Genomic DNA, 20,862 nt, shown 5'->3' with positions numbered 1-20,862 from the left:
CGTCTGAGGACTGACAGAGCATGCAGAAATCAACATAAACGCAATTTGGACTTTCGCTTTCAATGTTTTGACTTTGGTTATTGTCTAAAGATGGTTCATTCTTCTTATGCACATCGTTTTTCTCACGCGCACAACGGCTCAAAGCTGTCTCCTCTGTTTTGATTGACGGATTATCACCGCGACGTCTCACTTTGAAGATCGCTAGACATGAATCCTCACAACAGTTTCATGATTTGATGTGTCCTCAAATCACAGTACAGTTCACGAGGGCCGGGCAGGATGGAAATACAATGGTCATGGTCACGTTTTTATACAGCTGTACGTGCGTTAATCATCTATAAACACTGCCTGGCCAAAAAAAAAGAAGTCGCCACCTGGATTTAACTAAGCAAATATGTTGTGGTTGCTGCAGTTGGTCCGGTCTAGGTTCAGCAGAATGAGGTCAGCTGACACCTGAATGACCAGGTTATTCCATCAATGGATTTTTTCTTCCCTGATGACACGGGCATATTCCAAGATGATGCCAGGATTCATCGGGCTCAAATTGTGACAGAGTGGATCAGGAGCATGAGATGTCATTTTCACACATGGATTGTCCACCACAGAGTCCAGACCTTAACCCCATTGAGAATCTTTGGGATGAGCTGGAGAAGCTGCAGCGTCAGACTCGACCAGCATCAATGTGAGATCTTGGTGAAAAATTAACGCAACACTGGATGGAAATAAATCTTGTGACATTGAAGAAGCGAAATCGAAACGTCACAGCGAACGTGTGACGTAATCAAAGCTAGAGTGTGTGACCTTTTAATTTTTTTAGTGGCGACTTTTTTTTGGGCCAGGCAGTCTATTTGTGTTATACAGTAAATGGAAAAGGTATAGGAAACTATAAATGGTAAAAGGTCAGATTTTTATGTAGCACTTTCCCAGCTTCAAGACAAAGTGCTTTACATCGAGGAACCACTCACACATTCACACAACCGGTGACGTTTATGTCGAGAGCTGGATTCGAACCACCACCTTCAGACCAGTGGAGAAACAGTCATTCCCGTGATGATGATGATGCTTTTCTGGTAAAGCATTCACACATTTGCTCGATAATGCAGCTCTACGCTCAAGCAAAAACACTTTCCACACCCACTCTTGGGCAACTTCATTAATTAATTAAGTATTGGATTTATACAGTGCCTTTCATGACACTCAAAGTACTTCACGGAGCATTATTCATTCACTCCACGCTCCTATTGTCGCCACATCTGCCCTGGGACAGACTGACGGAGGCAAAGCTGTCAATTTGCGCCACCTGCCTCTGACCGCACGCACCACTTTCATACTAGACAGTGTGGGTAAAGTGCCTCGCCTTAAGGACACAACAACAGTTTTTACGACTTGCGCCCCACGATCGCCCCTGATATTCCCATGTGACGTGTGTGAACTTTCAGAAGAAGCAAACGACTTTAGTTTCCTCTTCATGGCAATATAAAGACACATGAATCAAAGTTTATGAATCGACATAAAATTGAAACTGTGATCTGACTCCAAGAACATAGTGATATATTTTTATTAGCGTATCGCCCACCTCTAAATTGTCAACGGGTTTAGACCTCATTTTATGTTAAATTGGACCTTTCTTCTGCAAAATGGACTTTTCAAAGCTTTTAGCCATGTTGTAGATGTTTTCCCGTCAATATTCACTCACCCGAAGTTGTTTTTGATTGTTGATCCGTGCATTTTTGAGCAATCTTTTCAAGGCGCCATATTGCCGATCGACCTCTGTTTTTCGTAATCGGTGATACTTGTAGGATTCAGCAGCGTTGTGTAGCAATTTTGGTACAAATGAAAGAAAATCTGCTACTCACTAGTGGCACCGACAGCTCCATGGCTCTTTTTTTTGCGATTACTTTTACGGCGACATCAGTTTCCATTGGACACCGCAGTTTTCCAATGCGGAAGTCAGCGGATTTGTTTCTTTATTAAGCAAGTTTTCGATGATATTTGTCAGGGTTTGGATTTTTTTGTGTGTTCTGTGCTGTTTTCCCTCCCTTCTGTGTTTGAGCCTGGAGCTGGGCGGAGATTCAGGCTCCTCCCACACACACCTGCAACTCATTATCAATTAATCTGTGAGGGTAAAAGAACCGAGGATCCGACACTCAGGGCCAGATCGTTTTGTCAACTTTCCGGTATCTTCTTCTTGCCTCTCGGTATTTCCACGGGTCGTCCTTCGCGTCACGTTCCAGTTTATCCGTCCGTGTATCCATCGTGATCCCACCCAGCTCTCCACGACCGGTACGAACACCTCAGCCTCTGACCCTGCGACCCACGACCTGCTCCAAGACGACACCGCTCCGAACTGTCTGCTCTGTTTACCTTCATTCACATTCCTGTATCTGCAGATAAACTTTGTTCTGACAGAATTAAAACGTTAAAATTCTAACACAACAATCCACGAGTGTCAGAGATTATAACTATAGAGCGGCGCAAGCACAATAGGACTTCTTTAGATCAACACTTTTATTTCGTTTACTTAGATTTCAGAATATATTTGAGTATTTTCTTGATTTTAATTTGGCACTTACCCCTTTGACCCATCGCCCTACACTCGGCCAATACGACTTGAACAGCACATTCTACCGTTTTATGGGCAGTTATATAAGGTCTAGTTCAGGTTATGGTCTTCACATCCCCTTTTAAATTCACCTTTGGCACAGAGAGGTAATTTAAGCATTGCACTTGACCGTAATAGGACGAAGAACAATGATATCTGTGCTGCACTTAAAATTTGGCAGTGAATAAAACACAGAATAATTAGTTTTAACAAGGCTCACACTGGCCTCTTGCTCACGCTGGCCTAATGGCTACAGGCTTATTTATATTTTAAGAGGAAACTGAAATGTTATGACCCATTCAAACCTAATTACTCACATTATAGCACGTTGAAATAAAGGCCGGACATGGTTTTTGGTACGTTTTTGGTGAAGCTGGTGCAGTTTGGCTTGTGTTTTTAGGTCTGAGTTGAGGGAAAAGCTGTCCATCTGTAGGTTTGGGACAGTTTGGTGTCAGGATTATCACGGCTAAAATAATAAAAACTAATCATAATATCACGATAATTATTAAAGTCGCTGACAGTTTAAAAAACTGTACTTTGTTATCAGTGAAAACAACATTGATCTAGGAGGGATCATCATGGAGAAGGCAAGGCAGGTTTATTTGTGTGCCACAACTGGTACAAAAAGTAATTCAAAGTGCTTTACAGAATAAGAAAGACATTAACATCACAATACAAACAAACATGCACAGATAAACAGAACAGAGCCTGGATTTAAACACTGTCAAAGTCGAGGCCCGTCTCACGTCTTCAGGAAGAATGATCCAGGTTTTAGCTGCAGAAAACTGAAACGCTGATTCAACATGTTTAGTTTATGTTTTGTCCTGGTTTAGTTTTAGTTTAGTCTCGGTTTAGTCCTGGTTTAGCTCGTTTTTAGTCCTGGTGTAGGCCTGGTTTAGTCCTTGTTTAGTCCCGGTTTAGTCCTGCTTCAGTCCTGCTTTAGTCCTGGTTCAGTCCTGGTTCAGTCCTGGTTCAGTCCTGGTTCAGTCCTCCTCATGTGAGATGGTTCTTGTGGCTCATGTGGGAGATGTTCTTTGGTGCTGGTCCATGGAGAGACTTGTTCACACTGAGCTGCTTTAAAGTCTCTGAGCCACAGGAGCCAGAGACCTGAGCCACAGGACACATGTGCTCATACTTCCTGGTTCTAGTCCTGACCCGAGCAGCAGTGTTCTGGATGTTCTGTTCTGTCTTAAGGCTCGTTTGGAGAGTCCAGTGAGCAGGACGTTACGGTATCTGACCTACTGGAGACAAATGCAAGATAAGTCTCTCTAAGTCTGGTTTTGACAGTTTACCTTTGATTTGTGCAAAGTTTGTAGATGGTAAAAAGCTGCAGATGTTATTGATTTAATGTGTCTGTTGAAGTTCAAGTCTGAGTTCATTATTACCCCGAGATTTCTAGCCTCCGCTGGCGATTCTCACAATTATATAAAATGTCTCACGAACAATTATGGCTGACCCTTTTTATCACGATAAACGTTATTATTTCTTTACAGTCCCATCCCTGTCCGTCAGTCTTGTAGATGACAGAGGTTCAAAATGGGACGTTGTGATCGTGTGTGTGCGCGTTATACGGATCCTGCCATCGAGTCTGTGGGCGCTCGTTCATTTCTTCCATTCGTCCTTGAGCGAGACGCGGGATTGCTCCGAGCCCACGGCCTGTGTCAGCTGACCTTGACACGTGTCCTCTCGGGGCCACGATAAATGGGATCAATAAGGAGCTCTGCGGCACGATCGTTTGTTACAGCTTCAATTGTGGATAATCACGTGATAAAACATAACCTAATCTAACAATATTGTCATTCCAAATATTGTTTAACAGGCGCGGCTGGATATTCAAGCATGAAATCACCGCAACCAAAACACATAGCAGCTTTAACCAGGGCTAAACGAGACAAGGCAAGTTTATTTGTACAGCGCAATTGGTACACGAAGTAATTCAAAGTGCAAAGACAATCAGATCACAATACAACAAATCAAAAGTTAAATAATCATCGTAAAATTTACATTAAAAGAGAAGAGGCAGAATAAAAACCTTTCAGTCACATGCACAGCTAAACAGAACCTGGATTTAAAGAGATAATATTGTACTATTTTTTGATCTATGTTATAATGTTGTTTCCTCGTCACAAACAGACCTGGAGTTGTGTTTTGTTTCATTGTTTCACACATGTTTAACTCAGAAATCCTGCATATTTAGGCTCAGTTCTTCTCTCAAATAGTAAACACTCTGTCATGTGGTGATACAGGAAGTGCTCAATTGTGTTTTTAAACTCCCTACACCTTCACTAGAATTATTTGGATGATTTCAGCCCTGGAATTGCCAATATCTACTGAACTAAAGGTATAAGACATGACATAACATCACAAATTGGAACAGAGCATTTTGAGATTTGGAGATGTCGACTAATAATAAAGTGTTAAAACGCAACTCCAGGTCTGTTTTTGAGGAAGAAACCACATTATAACATGACTTAAAGCTCACAAGATTCAATTTTGTGTGATATAGCACCTTAAACGTTATCAAAGCAGAGGCCTGTCTCACATCTTCAGACTGCTCCAGGTTTTAGCTGATCCTCCTGGTTTAATCCTGACTGTGGGCATCAGCAGGAGGCCGGTCCCTGAGGTCCTGAGAGCACCAACATGTGGGAGATGTTCTTTGCACTGGCTCCTGTGGCTCAGAGAACAGACTTTAAAGCAGCTCTGCTTGTGAACAAGTCTCTCCATGGACCAGCACCAGGGACCTGAGCACCTGACTTATGTGCTTGTATTTCCTGTTTCTAGTCGGGATCCGAGCAGCAGCTGGATCTACATTAGAACAGATCAATTTTGGAACAATAGCCTGAAAAGCATTGCACTTAGATTCGTGATTTATGTTTTAATAGTAAGATTCAGTGCAAATTTCTGTAAAACTAACTGCAAAAGGATCACTGACAATAGGAAAAACTAAATCTCGCTTAAAATGGGTTTATTTCCATATTTCTTCTGTCTACTTGAAACTGCGCATGTTCGGCTCAACAAATGTCATGGCTAAACTTTAAAAGCAGTGTTTTTTTTTTTTAACTCCACAAAGACTTACAGTTGTCCACTACATTTGACACGAGTCCTGTTGTGCCGATTTTGACTGAAACCAAACACTTTGTATTTTTCCCCCCAGTTCCACTTTGGACTTGTGCTGCGAGAGTGAGCGAGTCTTTCCTTTTGTTGTTTTATAGTAGGTGTGTGTGTCCAAAAAAGCTTAAATGAGAAGCAGACAGGAGCGTGCATGTGCGTTTGCTCGAGTAGCATCTGAACATCGGCGCTGACAGCCTTATCAAGCCCGAGCAAAGTGTTTCTAAAGTGCTACTATCTGTGCGGGGAGGCAGCTGGAGGATTGGAGTTGAACCGTGCGTGGCAGTGGGTAACTCTGTCAGCCTAATGCTCTTAACACAGCCGCCTAATGATTCATGAAGTATGCTAGTGCTGGAATTTCTCCCTTTATAGCTTCACTGCAGTCCATATTTATTAACAACACAAGTACACGCAGTAAAATCTCTGTATTATTGCTCTCGGGGATGTTGGAGCAGTTGTTTCATGTATAGAAGGCAGTTAGCAAGTTTCTCCATCGGAAACTGTCTATATCTAGAGATGCGGGGCGCCTTCCTATACTTACAGTAGACAGTGTGGGAGGTTTGTGCAATAGGCCTCCAGGAATGTATGTTAGTGCACAGGAGTCAGATTGCACTTTCTAATACTTTACTAGAAGCAGTAACATGAGGTAGTAGTGTTGTTTTTGCTGTTTCGTGGCTGGTAGTTGCGGGGCTGCAGTGGGAGGAGTCTCAGTTGAAATTTTGGTCGCGTTAGTTCTAGTTCTACCAGTAGTTTTTGTAAGTATTTAGCTTAAGCGCTAGTAGTAGTAGTTAGCTGTACAAGTACCCGAGCTCTTGTATGTCGGGCTTTATTAATTTCTCTTTGTTATTTGGACTGATTTGGACTTGACGAGTGCAAAAATAATCATGTTTTTACATTCTGAGAAAAATTGTGTCCACAGATGAGGACATTCGTTCGACTTTTTAATGATTTTTGATGGAAAAAAATAAAATCGCACTTGAATAATGATTTGCAAAAAACTATTTGTCAAGAGCCTGAACACAGCAATATTTTTCCTGACTAAAAACAAAGTGAGAAATAACAATTGTGCCTCTTGGAATAATGTGTCTCATTTGGAGTGTGGCTAACAAAGTCCATCTTGAATCTAAACTATAAAGTGTTAAACTCTTCTGTCATCTTTAAGTGACAGATTAATGACGTCGTATGGACACCAGGACCTTGTTATTTCAATTTTTTTATATTTATTGTGGCCTAAACAACCGAAAAATGTGTTGTGAAGAGTTAAAGTAAATCAAATGTAGTACTAATACCTGAATTTGTGTGATCATATTTTGTCGAACTTGTATCTGTTAAAAAAATGAATCATCTTGTTGCTTTTGTTTTTTGTTGTTTTTATATTAACTGAAATACTACGACAGTAATATGGAAATGCTCATTACATTGTGTTCACTTCACTGCACATCGACGATCTTTTATCTCCCAATTTAGCATATGTCCAAAACTGAAAACACCACTTTTTAACTGTTTTTTAATCTATTTTACCTGTATCTGTACTACATTTTAGTATTGTTCCTCCTGTCTACTGCCATTTCCTTATATATCCTCAGACAAAACTCTTCACCCACATCGCCTCGTGTGAATCTGCCGTGTGCGTGACTGTTGATGGTGTTTCGAAACCCCGATGGCACAGATTGGCAGCCTCGCTTCTGTCAGTCGTCCCCAGGGCAGCTCACCACCACCGAGTGTAGAGTGAATGAATAAAAATGCACTGCTGTGGAATTTCTACGCGCAAACAACTAAAGAATACAAGGAACTGTGTCAAAGAGTCTAGTTTATTAAAGCGATTGTGCAAAGTATTGTGCAAACTGATCCTTGTCAGAGTAAGTAATTTATACCACGCAGATAAGAATTGCGTTATATACTTACATTAGACTTGTTTAAGGACCTGTAAACGAGCACAATTACGAAACCTTTCTTGAGATAAACAGTTTGTGTAATGTGCATCAGACAGTGGACAACAGAGCAGAGTGTACAGCATGTCAAGGTCAAATGGATAAGATATAGTTGCACGAAAAGCTCTCCACACTAGTACACAGAGTATATGACAAAGTACAAACAAGAAAACACACTGTAAGCAAAGATTTCCAAATTGCAAAGCGATTTTAAGAGTCTGGAAAAAAAGCTATTTAAGACGTATGCATTATTATTACTATTATTTCCCCAGTTTTTATAGACAGCAGTGCGGTACTTTTAAAATGTCTCTTTAAGCAGCCTTACTGTGTCTATATGGGCTCTGCAGAGTTGTGGCGCTGCATGCAAGAGAGTGCAATGCTGTGGAATAATGCAGTACTTTTCCCAGTCCCTCATCCGTGACAATGTGGAGCTTTTCGTCACTCCTTTTCCAAGTCCACTTCTCCGGCCTCCAGCAGAGACGCGCTGATACCTCGCTCTCTGTTTGCATCATCACACACATTTTGAACTGTTTTAAGTTTTACCACCAAAGGATAAAGCAGTCAATCTAGAGAGAGGGGTTTACAAATGGTGGTGTAAGGACCCAAGAAGATTGTTTTTGGATTAAAATCAGATACTAAAACTTGTACCGAAACTAGATTCTCATTTAAATAAGTATTAATTCTTTTTAAAATTGCATAAACACGACAGAGTTTGACGTTTCCTTTGACCTTGAGCTTTATCAGAACGAGGCTATAAGCTGTGGTGGAATGTAACATAGTAAAAATTGGAAAGTACTGGAAAGTAAGGACAAATATTAGCTATCTGTGCTGAACTTAAGTCAATTTTAATATTAAAGAAACTTAACTTTTTACTTTTACTTCACTAAATTTGAGAGAAGCATCTGTACTTTCTACTCCACTACATTTTTGACCTGGACTGAAAAGTAAAAGTACTTTTTGTTATCGTCTAAGAGCTGCTGAAAAGGCTGTGGGTTTATATTTAACATATTTGTAGTTTGAGGAAAGAAAAATATACACATTCAGCACAGATTTTTATTAATTTCACTGCATTTGAAGGTTCATAAGAGCTCAAAATCTGCGTTTACTTAAGTAGATTTTTCAATACTTTTTGCAATACTTATACTTTTGCCTGAGCTTTTTTTTTTCTCGTATATCTGTACTTTTACTTAAGTAACAAAATACTAGTACTTCTTCCACCACTGAAAGACAGACAACATTCTAACATAAAAGTACTATTATTTAGCGTTGAAAATTACATTATGTTCTTTAAAAAAAGATCATTTTTATTTTCATTGTGGTATCGAAATCAGTGTCAAACTTACTCCTTAGTATCAAAATCCAGTTTGACATTTCAGCATCACTTATAAAGATTTATTCTGTACAAAGTCGATAACAATACAGTGATCTATAAAGGTCAAACAACCAGACCAGCAATTCAGGAAATTCAAAATGTTAATTGCCTTAAGCACATTCCACACAATTCTCCAAATTATTATTATTATTATTGTTATTCAAGCTAAAATCATTTGGTCAAAAGCCAAGTTTGCATCTGTCCACACGTGTCGTATTTATCCTGATAATAGCGCGGGTTCTTTTTGGGCAAACCTCCTTTTTGTCTGACTTTGACCTACATGAATCAAGGTCGCTCCTTCACGGGGAGTTTCGTTAAAATGGCATCTGAGTCAGAACTTGAGCTGGTTCAAACCCCCTGTGTGCAAATGACATTAAATTAGGCTCAATTTTCTCTTAAAACATTATCATGAGAGGCTCTGCTAAATTACATCTATTGTTGAACTGGCTTCTCTTTTGGGATAAAATTTTTCCATTTCTTAAAGCCTGCTGTGTACCAAAGATAATTCCAGTATCTTTCTCACTCGTTTATCATTTTAATCACTATTTCTGTACATACGTAGAAACTATAAATGGTAAATGGTCATAATTTTACTTTATTTTTCCGATCTTCAAGACACTCAAAGCGTTTAACAAGGAACCACTCACACATTCACGAGGTGGGTTAAGTGTCTTGCCCAAGAACATAATCACGGTGTTCATCTGTGGGAGCTGAAATTGCACCGCCAACCTGTGGGTCAGTGCGTGTGACCGCTCAACCAGGGATGTTTATGAGTGGGATTTGAACCACTGACCTTCAAACACTGTCACCTGAGCTACTGTCACCCCATTAAAACGTTATCTGGAAAGGTTAGAATCATAATTATTATTTTCCGGACTATAAATCAGGGGTGCGACTTATACTCAGATGCGACTTATATGTGAAATCATTAAAATATACAATTTCACATCTTCGTTATTGTCACACAACTGAACGACGTCACTCTAGACTTTTGTACGAGTGTGACGTCCACACAGAAGCTTCATCTACCTCCGGAGTTGGTGGAGTTGTTCAGAAGCGACACCGAGGATCAAGAATTCAATGGATTTATTGATTTGGAGTGAGATCCAGAGTAAACTTGTAGCTTGTTTTTTCTGCTTTATTTATCTGATTAACTGTTAATATCTTACGTTAACAAACCAGACACGTGTTCAGTTCTGTCTGTGCTTCATGTCGCTGAATAAATATAAATGTGTTACGTTAGTGTCATGTACTGATATTCAGCCTGTTGTTCCACATTTTATTATTATTATAACTTGCCTTTAAAGGTAAAATGTCTGTTCTTGGTCTCTGATTTTGTAAAATAAATTTCCCCCAAAAATGCGACTTATATTCCAGTGCGACTTATGTATGTTTTTTTCTTCATTATTATGTATTTTTTGGCTGGTGCGACTTATAGTCCAGAAAATACGGTAATGTTTTAGGCTTATGTAGTGCTTTTCCAGACCAAATTTGCTTTACATTCTTGTGCATTGTTCAATCGTTGCACACACTATTGTAGCCGCAGCTGCCCTGAGACAGACTGACATAAGTGAGGCTGCCAATCTGCACCAATGACCTTTCTGATCATCGCCAACACTCATACACACACCACATTCACACACAGGCTATATGAGTGAAGTGTCTCGCTTAAAGGTATATATTATGCAACATTGATTCTTGTGAGCTTTAAGCCATGTTATGATGCTGTTTCCTCCTCAGAAAAACAGACCTGGAGTTGTGTTTTGTTTCACACATGTTTGAACAACCGTTTATTATTAGTTTGTCTACATTTCCAAAGCTCAAAATGCTCCGTTGCACCTTATGATGTCACGGAGCTGTTGTTTTTAATGTTAACATCTCGCTTTTACCTTTAATTGAGTAGAAGATTGGCAATTCCAGAGCTAAAATGACTCAAATTACTCTAGCGAAGGTGAATTGAGTTTAAAAACACAGTGGAGCACTTCCTGTATTACCACATGATGACATCACAAGGTGGAACAGAGTGTTTCCAGTTTGAAAAAAAAACCCTCTGTGTTAAACATGTGCGAATGAAACAAAACACAACTCCAGGTCTGTTTGCGATGAGGAAACATTATAACACAGCCCTTTAAGGACACGATGACATTAAAGTTGACCACAGTACAACGTGATTGAATTTCTTCTCAGGTAAATAATCAGATTATTTTTTTCCATGCAGGCCTGTTCCCTCATTAGTCCTGCTCTGTTGCATAGCTGTGATTTTGTGCATAATAAAGGCCCTTTAAATAAAACAGAATCAGAGGGAGCGGCATCTGGAGGGGAAAGATAAACAGAAGTCATGCCTAAATGTCAACCGTATCCAAGTTTATTCTGAACATGAGCCTATTTGATTTGTAAGGACGTAGCATCTGTTCTCTTGTTTTCTTTGGATTTCTTATGACTCTGGATCATTTTCCCTCATTATAAATTGGGCTGGCACTGACAGTAGCACACCTGTAATGTGACTTACCATAAATATGCAGTGTGAGTTAACTTTAGAATCGGTAGTTTTAGTAAAGTTTGCGTCGTTTCATAACGGCGGGTTCAAGTTTGGTTGACTCAGACTTGGATGTGATTCTTGTTGATTTGTATTCGTGTCTTTTCAAGGGGCAGGACCGGATTTGAAATAGTAAACCAAAGAATTACTAAAATACCTGCTTGTGAATTTTTGTCCAAAAGCAAAACCGGTGTTCCTTTCACCTCAAGGTTTCAAGTTTCCTTTCACCATCACAATTTATTATACGTCCAAAATAACCCGTTCTTTTCGTCCATCGTCTGAAAATTGCACCGTTTCACCGTGACCTTGGTCTTGACCTGTTTTGTGACACGGCACAGTGGCTGATTGACTCGCATTTTCGCCCCACAGCAGGAAGTTTCTGGGTTTGACTCCGTTTCTACGCGGAGTTTGCATGTTTCTCCTCGTGTCTGGCCTCGGTTTCCACCCATAGCGCTCGGCTCCAGTTAAATGAAGCTCGCCAAGGTTAGCAGTTATAAGGACGACAGCGATGTTGAAGGTAACGCCCCTTCCCGCCCGCACCGCTGGTTTAGCTGGGAACGGGCGCTTAGCAATGCCGTCAATCAGACTCTTTGTTAATGCGAGTGGGAGCGACCTCGGGGAAAGAGGGCACCTGATTTGTCTGGTATTCATGTTCATATCTTGATTTATGGACAAAATAGCGAAATTAAAACACCGGGATCATGTAGAGCGGGTTAATATGAACATTTAAGACCAAAAAGACAACCACAGCAGTAGTTACAGAGAGAGGAGCGACAGTTTTCCAATAGAACGTCAATTGGAGCCAGCACGCCCATGCTCACTTCCTATTTGGAACGTGGCGGCTAGCAGGTTAGCTATGTCCATTTATATATACAGTCTATAGTTTCCTCCAGGCACTCTGATCTCCACCGTGAACCCAAAACATGCACAATAGATCAAATCCACCAACTAATTTATTCCTGACTAAGCCTAGCTCAAGATGTGGAGGACATTAAAGTTTACGTTAGCTTTAAACTCAATCGATAACCTTTGCTCTAACCTGTAAATCTAACTTTTACTCCATTCTGTGCACTCTTTGGTGATTCCTCTAGCTAAGGAAGTCCTGATGTCGTAATGTCTGGGGGATCAAAGATGCAGACTTGGGGTTAATTAGTTGTTTTTATTTATAATGTATTTGTGCAGCACTTTGGAAACTGCATTTGTTTGTGAAATGTGCTGCATAAATAAAGTGGATTGGATTGAAAAGTTAGAGCAGAGCAAATGTAAATGTTGAGGGACATAGCAGATAGTTGAGAGTGGGGTCGTAGGCTGACGTCTTTGAGCTGGTCATAGGAAGCACGGTCGGAGGCTGAGGCGTTCGTACTGGTTGAGGAGAGCTGGATCGGAGGCTGAGGTGTTCGTACTGTTTTGAGGAGAGCTGGGTCAGAGGCTGAGGTGCAGGGTAGTTCAAAGGAGCGGGATCTGACGAAAAATGAGAAAAAAACAGCTGAGTACTGAGACCATTATCACGAAACTAGACTGAGCCAAGTGGAACTGTACCAGGGAGGATACATGGCGGAGTTTGTAGGATCCTCAGTCCTCAGTACTCCTGAGGTGGAGGCTTGAGAGCTCATGGGCTGCAGGTGTGTAGTGGTTGGTGCCAGAATCTCCGCCCAGCTCCTGACAAGAACAGGAAAGGGAAAAGACCGCACAGAAACACAAGGACAGACTGGAATCATGACACCTGACCAACCCTAGCTCAAGTCCTGCGGATTGGTCGATGGGTTCCCACTTCTCCTTATAGCTTTGCCCCAGCGAATGAAGAGTGGGTCAAATGCAGAGAACAGTAAACTGTACCTTACCCCTAAACTGAAACAGTAACCTTTCCTCTATTTTTTATTTATTTTTATTTATTTATTTTAATTAGGACAGTGCATATTAATCAACATGTCAACAAACAGCATCAATGTAAATATGCCGGAATTAGCACAATAGCGAGTTTACACCTGTCGTCCTAAGGCAGGTCAAAAACAGAAAATTTAAAGAAACACACAGACAAGACAAAAGTGCACATAGACATGACAACAAGTGAACCACAATAGACAAACAAGAAACCACAAGAAAAAAATAATCTACATGTATGCTCACACATGTAGATTAGTAGTAGTTTGATTATTTTTCAACCAATGTTTCAGAGTGTTCTTAAAGGTTGAAAAGGACCCACAGTTCCTGACATGGGCCGGTAATGTGCTCCATGACTGTGATCCTCCTCCTCTGGTCAATGCTCTGGGATTAACTCGGTCAGTTGTTTTTTTAACTTCTAAAATCCATTAATGGTGGAGGAGCAATTCCATTTAAAACTTTAAAAATAAGGCAAGCATCCATAAATACCTGATAACTTTCAAGATCCAGAATATTATATTTACTTAAGATATTACAATCGTGATACTGTAGAGGATTTTTGTCCAGTGTTTTCAATGTTTTTTTGAAGAGGGACTTTAGGGGCTTCAGGTCGGCCTCTGATGAGTGAGACCATGTAGTATAGCAGTAAGATATATGACTAAATATCATGGCATATACGCCTTTGCTGATTCTGTTGTCAGATAAGGTCTTATATGTTTGACGTTTGACAGATTTAATTTAATTATACAAGACATTTTTTTAACATGCTGTTTAAAATTTAGGTTAGAGTCAAAAACTACCCCAAGGTATTTAAATTGTTCAACCACATCTAATCTCTCCCCATTGACCAACACAGATGGTTGCTCACCCCCTGCTGGCTGTCGAGAGAAAAACAAACAGACCGTGTTTTTAGTGTTGAGATGCAGGCCAGAGTCATGGAGCCAGTGGGACACCCGAGAGCACTGCAGCAGCTTCATATTTTGTGTTTGCATGAGCAGACAGTACAGTATCATCTGCATATAGTTGCATTTTTACACTCTTACAAGCATTTGGTAAATTGTTGACATATAAGCTAAATAAAATTGGACCTAATATTGAGCCTTGTGGGACTCCGGCAGAGCAAGTGAGTAAGGTTGATTGTGAATTTTCAAATTGTACAGCTTGTTTTCTGTCCGACAGGTGTGATTTCATCCAGCAGAGGGCATTGTTAGAGAAGTTAAAATATGTTAATTTGTCAAGAAGAACAGTATGATTGATAGTGTCAAAAGCACGTTTCAGGTCAAGGAACGCAGCGCCCACAAAGCCGCCGTGATCAAGTAGATGTTTTAGTTTCATTTTTTTAATTCCAACTTCTACTCCATTCTGTACACTCTTTGCTGTTCCAGACTTGAATTTGAATCAAAGTTCTCGATCGTGACGGGAGAGTTAACCACAGCTCCGTCTATTATGTGTTATAAAATGTCTCGTCTATTCAAACACCACTCGTAGTCACATTAAAAAAACCTTTGACACCGACTCTTTTCAAACCAGCTCCTTTAAAGCAAAATAGATTTATTCACTCCGTTACATTATGGCTGTTTAGAACCACGGGCTCATCTCTGCTTGTCCATTACACGCAACCAAGCATACAAAAGCACAGATAAACATATGTAAATGTATTCTCCAATTCACAGATACTTCAGCTACAGTATGCATTAAATAACCCTCGGAGGCATTTTCGACACTAATGGTTCAATAGTAACAAGATGCACATGCACACTCTGACAGACACTCGATTACTAAGTTTGTAACATAACAAGGCGCCTAAATAGGATAACCCCAGACAGCCTGATAATAGATTGAATCAAGTCTTATCTGCCCAAATATATATATACAAAAACAGCGAGTACGCCTCTGTCTGCACTGATGGCACGGCTCAATACTCCCCATGCATTTCTCACTCCCTTTTTCTTTGTTTTCCCTTTATGTCCAACCACCTGTCGATAAAGCGTCAATTGAACCTCAGCCAAAAGCCCGCGGGCATAAATTAACAATTCTTTGGGGTAAAAACGATCGACTTTAAAATATAGTTTAGTGTTGAATGCGTCCATTTTTTGGAGCGTATTGTTAAAGTTGGGGGAGTTCGTCTAAAGTGAGTGAATGTGGGTGATTGTCTGTGTCACTTCTCTGACGGGAATGATAAGGGGACGTAAAGGGACAGAGGCAAAAGTGTGGTTATAAAACATGTGGTAACTGTTTGTTTTGACTTTCTTTGCAGTTCTTCGGATGAGCAGTATCGCTGGAATACACAAGGTAATTATATATAAAAGAGAACATTAATTAACACATTAATAATAATAATAATAATGATCATGATGATGAAACTGACGATGACAATAATGATAATAATAACAATACAAATAATAATGATGATAATAATAATGATAATGATGATAATGGTAATAATGATGATGATAATCATGATAATATGATAATAATAGTAATGATAATAATGGAGATAATAATAATAATAATGATGATAATGGTAATAATGATGATGATAATGACGATGATAATAATAGAAATAATAATAATAATGATGATGATAATGACGATGACAATAATGATAATAATGACAATACAAATAATAATGATGACAATAACAATAATGATGATAATGGTAATAATAATGATGATAATGACGATAATAATAATGACAATAATAATAATAATAGTAATAACGATATTAATAATAGAGATGATAATAATGATAATAATGATGATGATAATGACAATTATCATCATCGTGTTTGTTCTAAAAATCTATCTGTAGTGCTTGAGTTTTTCCTGTGCATTATGTCACTTTTCTGATGCTCGTCTCCCTGGAAAGGTTATGGCTTTATCTGGAATGTTCCGCAATCTGGCATTAAACTTATGTATGTTAAGGGAGAAGAGCAGGTGATGCCACAACACCTGGTTAGAAGTCAGATTGTGATTGATAAGTTTAATGCCATGCTGTGGGACATTCCAGGCGAAGGTTTAACATCTCCCTGTAGAAAAGCTGGAAATGAAAAGTTCCATAGTGCACCTTTATAAAGAGAAATATCCTTGTTTAACACCAGGATGTGATTAATATGTTTTAGGATAGAAGCGCTTGAAATATTTAGCTGCATTTGATCCTGTTTATTCACTTTAAAATACAAATCTGAGAAACAACACAAATATTTATCTGAATTCACATGTTGTCGTCGTTTAAGCCGTCTTTCTGACCAGCTTTTCTTCGCTCTGCAGCAGATGGGCAGAAGGATATTGAGGATGAGCTGACCACGGGCCTTGAGCTGGTGGATTCTTGCATTCGTTCCCTACAAGAATCTGGCATACTGGACAGTGCTGACCGTGAGTACAATCCAACCGTCTTCTTGTTTGTTATCATAGACTGTACATATAAAGGGACATAGCTAACATGCTAACCGTTGCATTACAAACAGGAAGTGAGCATGGGCACGTTATGAATGACGTCCATTTCTTTACACAGTCTATGTTTGTAATTAGCAGCTATTTAGAAATGCTGCGCTAAAAAAAACTAATTGGTACAACAGATGTGAATCAGGCTATTTTCTAATAACTATAATATAATATTGTTTTTCATTTGTCCTTGATTTCCAGTTTTGTTTGTTCGTGCCATGTGAGAAATACAACTCTAAAACCGGCATCTTTTATAACGAGCCAAAATCAAAATGAGTGTGAGCAGAATAAGTAAAACGCCCCACTTTGCACCGAATCCCACATGGATCCCGGACAGTTTACGTCAAGACACGCTGCCAATATTATGATCAGTTGTACAATAAAGTGCCAGTGCTTTATTCCTTGAGTCCATTTAAAGTGATTTGCCGCTCTCCATGCCTGAGTGTTGCGATACTCTGAGGAAATCAGCGGCGTGAGTGGCACACACGGGCAGCTGTACGTGCACCGGCGTACGCGTGAGTGGCACACACGGGCAGCTGTACGTGCACCGGCGTACGCGTGAGTGGCACACACGGGCAGCTGTACGTGCACTAGCTAAACGGGCCTGGCATTTTCACTGCAGGTCACTGGTTTGGAAGACTGCATCCCATTTTCACTTATTGTCTGCTGACCTTTTAGATAGTTGATATTGCTTTAATGGATGGCATTTCAGAAGTGGCCGTGCTCATATCGCTCTGCAAAACGTGACACATGTTTTGTTTTTTTATTCATGTTAAACACACAATTAGCTTTAGCTGCTGCATGTTTTAATGTTTTTACTTTGGATATACAGTGGCCCCTCGTTTATCGCGGGGGTTACGTTCCAAAAATAACCCGCAATAGGTGAAATCTGCGAATTATCAGCTTTATTTTTTACAATTATTCTCTATGTTTTTGGCTGTCAAACCCCTCACCACACACTTTATACACTTTTCTCACACAGGCGTTAACATTTTCTCACATTTAAACACTCTCAAAGTTCAGTTTTAGTTCCTCTGACCACGCCTCTTCGTCCTGCGTCTTTTTCCTGCAAAGCTAAAGCAGACTCTATACTTACGATGGTCGTGTTGCGCGCAGTCACAACCTTTTTGCATCCTTGTTAAAACGTTTTTCTGCTATCGTGTTGTTATTTTCCTCCTTCTTTATGTAACGAACCGAAGATTAATTTATTCCGTAATGGCGCCCCCTACAGCAGCGTAACTAGAAGTCCAACTTTTTGTGCGATGGTTAGCATCTTCCTCAGTCTTTTGGGCGCAGGCGCCTTTGTCGTTGCAGAACGTTTCATCGACATTGTGGGTTTTGTCAGGGAGAAAACAAATTGCAAACGTACAGCACTTCAGAGTCACACTGCGATCCAACGTTTATGTAAATTTGTCTGAACACATTCTGTACTGTACAGGAGACACGGCACGGAGGAGACTGATGGACAATGGTCTACAGTCCAACAGTGCACGCTCAGACACTGTAAAAAAAGCATGAAAAATTGCACCAAAAAAAACCAAGACAGCAAAAGGTGAACCAAGTTATAGTGAGGGACAACTATAAACAAATACTTCAAATACAGTATAATAGGTTTTGCAGTTTTATCAATAGTGAAATGGGTGTTTTCACATATTTTTATGATCTCACTGAGGCACAAATATTTACCGTAAATTTCGGACTACAGAGCGCACCTTGATATAAGCCGCACCAGCTAAATTTGAAGAGAAAATCAATTTTGTACATATATAAGCCGCACCTGAATAAAAGCCGCAGGTTTTCATATTGTAACATGAGATATTTACGCAGAAAGACGCTGCACCGACACGCTTTTTTTTAAACTGTGCCTGAAAATTGGCACCAACACGACAACAACACGGGATGAACACATCTGCAGGTTTAGAAAATAAAGCTGCACCAACACAGAAAATCTGCTTTTATTTCCTCTGAAAACTTTTGTTGTCTTTTTACATTGACCAAGTTGGATTCATTGATGTCGAGCTTACGTGCAGTGGCTCTATTTCAGGGGTCGGCAACTCGCGGCTCCGGAGCCGCATGCGCCTCTCTCCGCCTCATACTGCGGCTCTGCGTGGCTTGGGAACTGACAGACACAGCTCAGTCCTGCGTAAAGAGCCCTGATTTTCAGACGTTGTGCGCACAGGGGTCAGGAGCAACTTTGGCCCGTCCCTAATGACACACTAATAAGCTCGTCCGTAGATGTATCATGAAAATCCTGCTGGAAATCGCCACAGAAATCTATTTGATGTAGTAGCAAGTATATTATCTGCTCTTGTCTCCGCGGTGACGTATCACGTATAACACATCAGACACGACGCACAAAAGTAGAGCCACAAGCGAGTGAAAATGAGCCAAAACAAAAGTCTTTGGAGATCTTTTTAACAAAGGGGAAAAGGACAACTGAGGAGCCAGAAGAAGAGACTACGACCTCCAAGAAAAAGAAAGATAAATTTAACAGACAATGCCTACTTAAAATCTGGTTTTGTCGCTGCAGGTGACATACGCACAGTCCGCTCTACGTAACATACGGGAAAAGCAAATAAGGCAATGAAACCTTCAAAACTGCTTTGGCACATGGAGAATAAGCACCTGGGATTAAACGATACGCTACGAGTTTTTTTGTTGTTGTTTTTTTAAAGAAACTGCGGAGTAGAGTAGACATAATCACATAATCAGCGCAGGGCTCCCTCTGATGCAGCGGTTTGGTGAGTTGTATTTTTTTAATGCACTTAAGTTGTTTTTGCCATATTTATCTGCCACGTGTAGAAGGCTTGTCCGTGAAAGTAAAACCTACATTATTCCGTTACATTATTGTTATTATACAGTGTTAGATTCATTTTAGATGTCAAAAAGTATTTGCGGCTCCCAGTGTTTTATTTTATGTGGAAAGTGGGTCCAAATGGCTCTTTGCGTGTTAAAGGCCGACCCCTGCTCTGTTTCCTTTCTGTTTCTTTATCTTAAAAACTGCATCATATCCATTTCATGATGCGCAAAATGATCGTTCAAAATCAAAACTAGTGAATTCTTCAGAGCAGAATCTTTCCCCACGTCTGTCTCACTTTTACGTTTACAGCTAGAGAGCGCCCCCCAGGGTCCGTTATCCAGTAAAATTCCATATATAAGCCGCACTGCTGTAAAAGCCGCAGGGTTCAAAGCGTGGAAAAAAAGTAGCGGCTTATAATCCGAAATTTACGGTATAACAAGCTCCTGTCACAGCAGAGGTATAGATCCACTTAGACACAACCTTTACTCAAATGTTTTGCCAATACAAGTATCTTTGTACAATTCAATTCAAAACTTTGAAAAGCCATTTTAATTTTGTCTTCAATTTAAGTGAGTACAAATCTCAATTATAATCTCATTATAATGTAATGGACCCAGTCGGTGTGAGTCTGGTCTGACTGTTTAAAACAAACATTTTGTTTTCTGAGAAGCTAAACTAATTATGAAGGTGATATTGCGTTCCTTTAGTGTCAACATAATGTGGAGTCTGGCACTAGCTGTTTTCATATGCACAGACACATTTCTACATACTTAATGACTTTCCCTTCACAGACTCTGCTCTTACATCATACGCTGTGACTGATACAGTTTAGCCAGGACTGTGCAACGAACACCAGAACTGACGATAAAATTGGGAGCCCACTGAGTGTGTGTAACTGAAAGTGCAGATTAATAATTCATAAAAAGCAAGCAAGGAAGAGAAAGATGAGTCTTTTGTGAGGGCGAGAAGCAGAGGAGTTGATCCTGGTTCACAGCGCTAAGACTCATAGTTTGAAAAGGATTCTGGCAGAGTGTGGGGGATATAGAGATATGGAGATGAATAATAAGGAGCATTTGTTATATAGGGTTTGTGAAGAAGCGAGCACGTCAATGAGCTCTGCTGTACACTTTTGCTATATATTTAAGGTCGAGGATTTTAAAGTTCGACAAAGCGGTGGCGAATTGCTGC

General features: G+C 40.0%; 1 protein-coding gene across 1 annotated transcript in view; it reads left to right on the top strand.

The window, feature by feature from the left end:
- Nucleotides 1-20,862, top strand: part of ctnnd2a (catenin (cadherin-associated protein), delta 2a) — a 385,529-nt gene that overhangs the window by 155,353 nt on the left and 209,314 nt on the right. The window contains exons 7-8 of the mRNA XM_033985946.2: nt 15,688-15,722; nt 16,701-16,805. Of these exons, the coding sequence (XP_033841837.1) occupies nt 15,688-15,722; nt 16,701-16,805 (140 nt within the window). The remainder of the gene's footprint in view (nt 1-15,687; nt 15,723-16,700; nt 16,806-20,862) is intronic.

Source organism: Periophthalmus magnuspinnatus, chromosome 20, assembly GCF_009829125.3.
Source record: "Periophthalmus magnuspinnatus isolate fPerMag1 chromosome 20, fPerMag1.2.pri, whole genome shotgun sequence".
Taxonomy (NCBI): Eukaryota; Metazoa; Chordata; class Actinopteri; order Gobiiformes; family Gobiidae; genus Periophthalmus; species Periophthalmus magnuspinnatus.
This window is presented reverse-complemented; position numbering and strand designations above follow the sequence as displayed.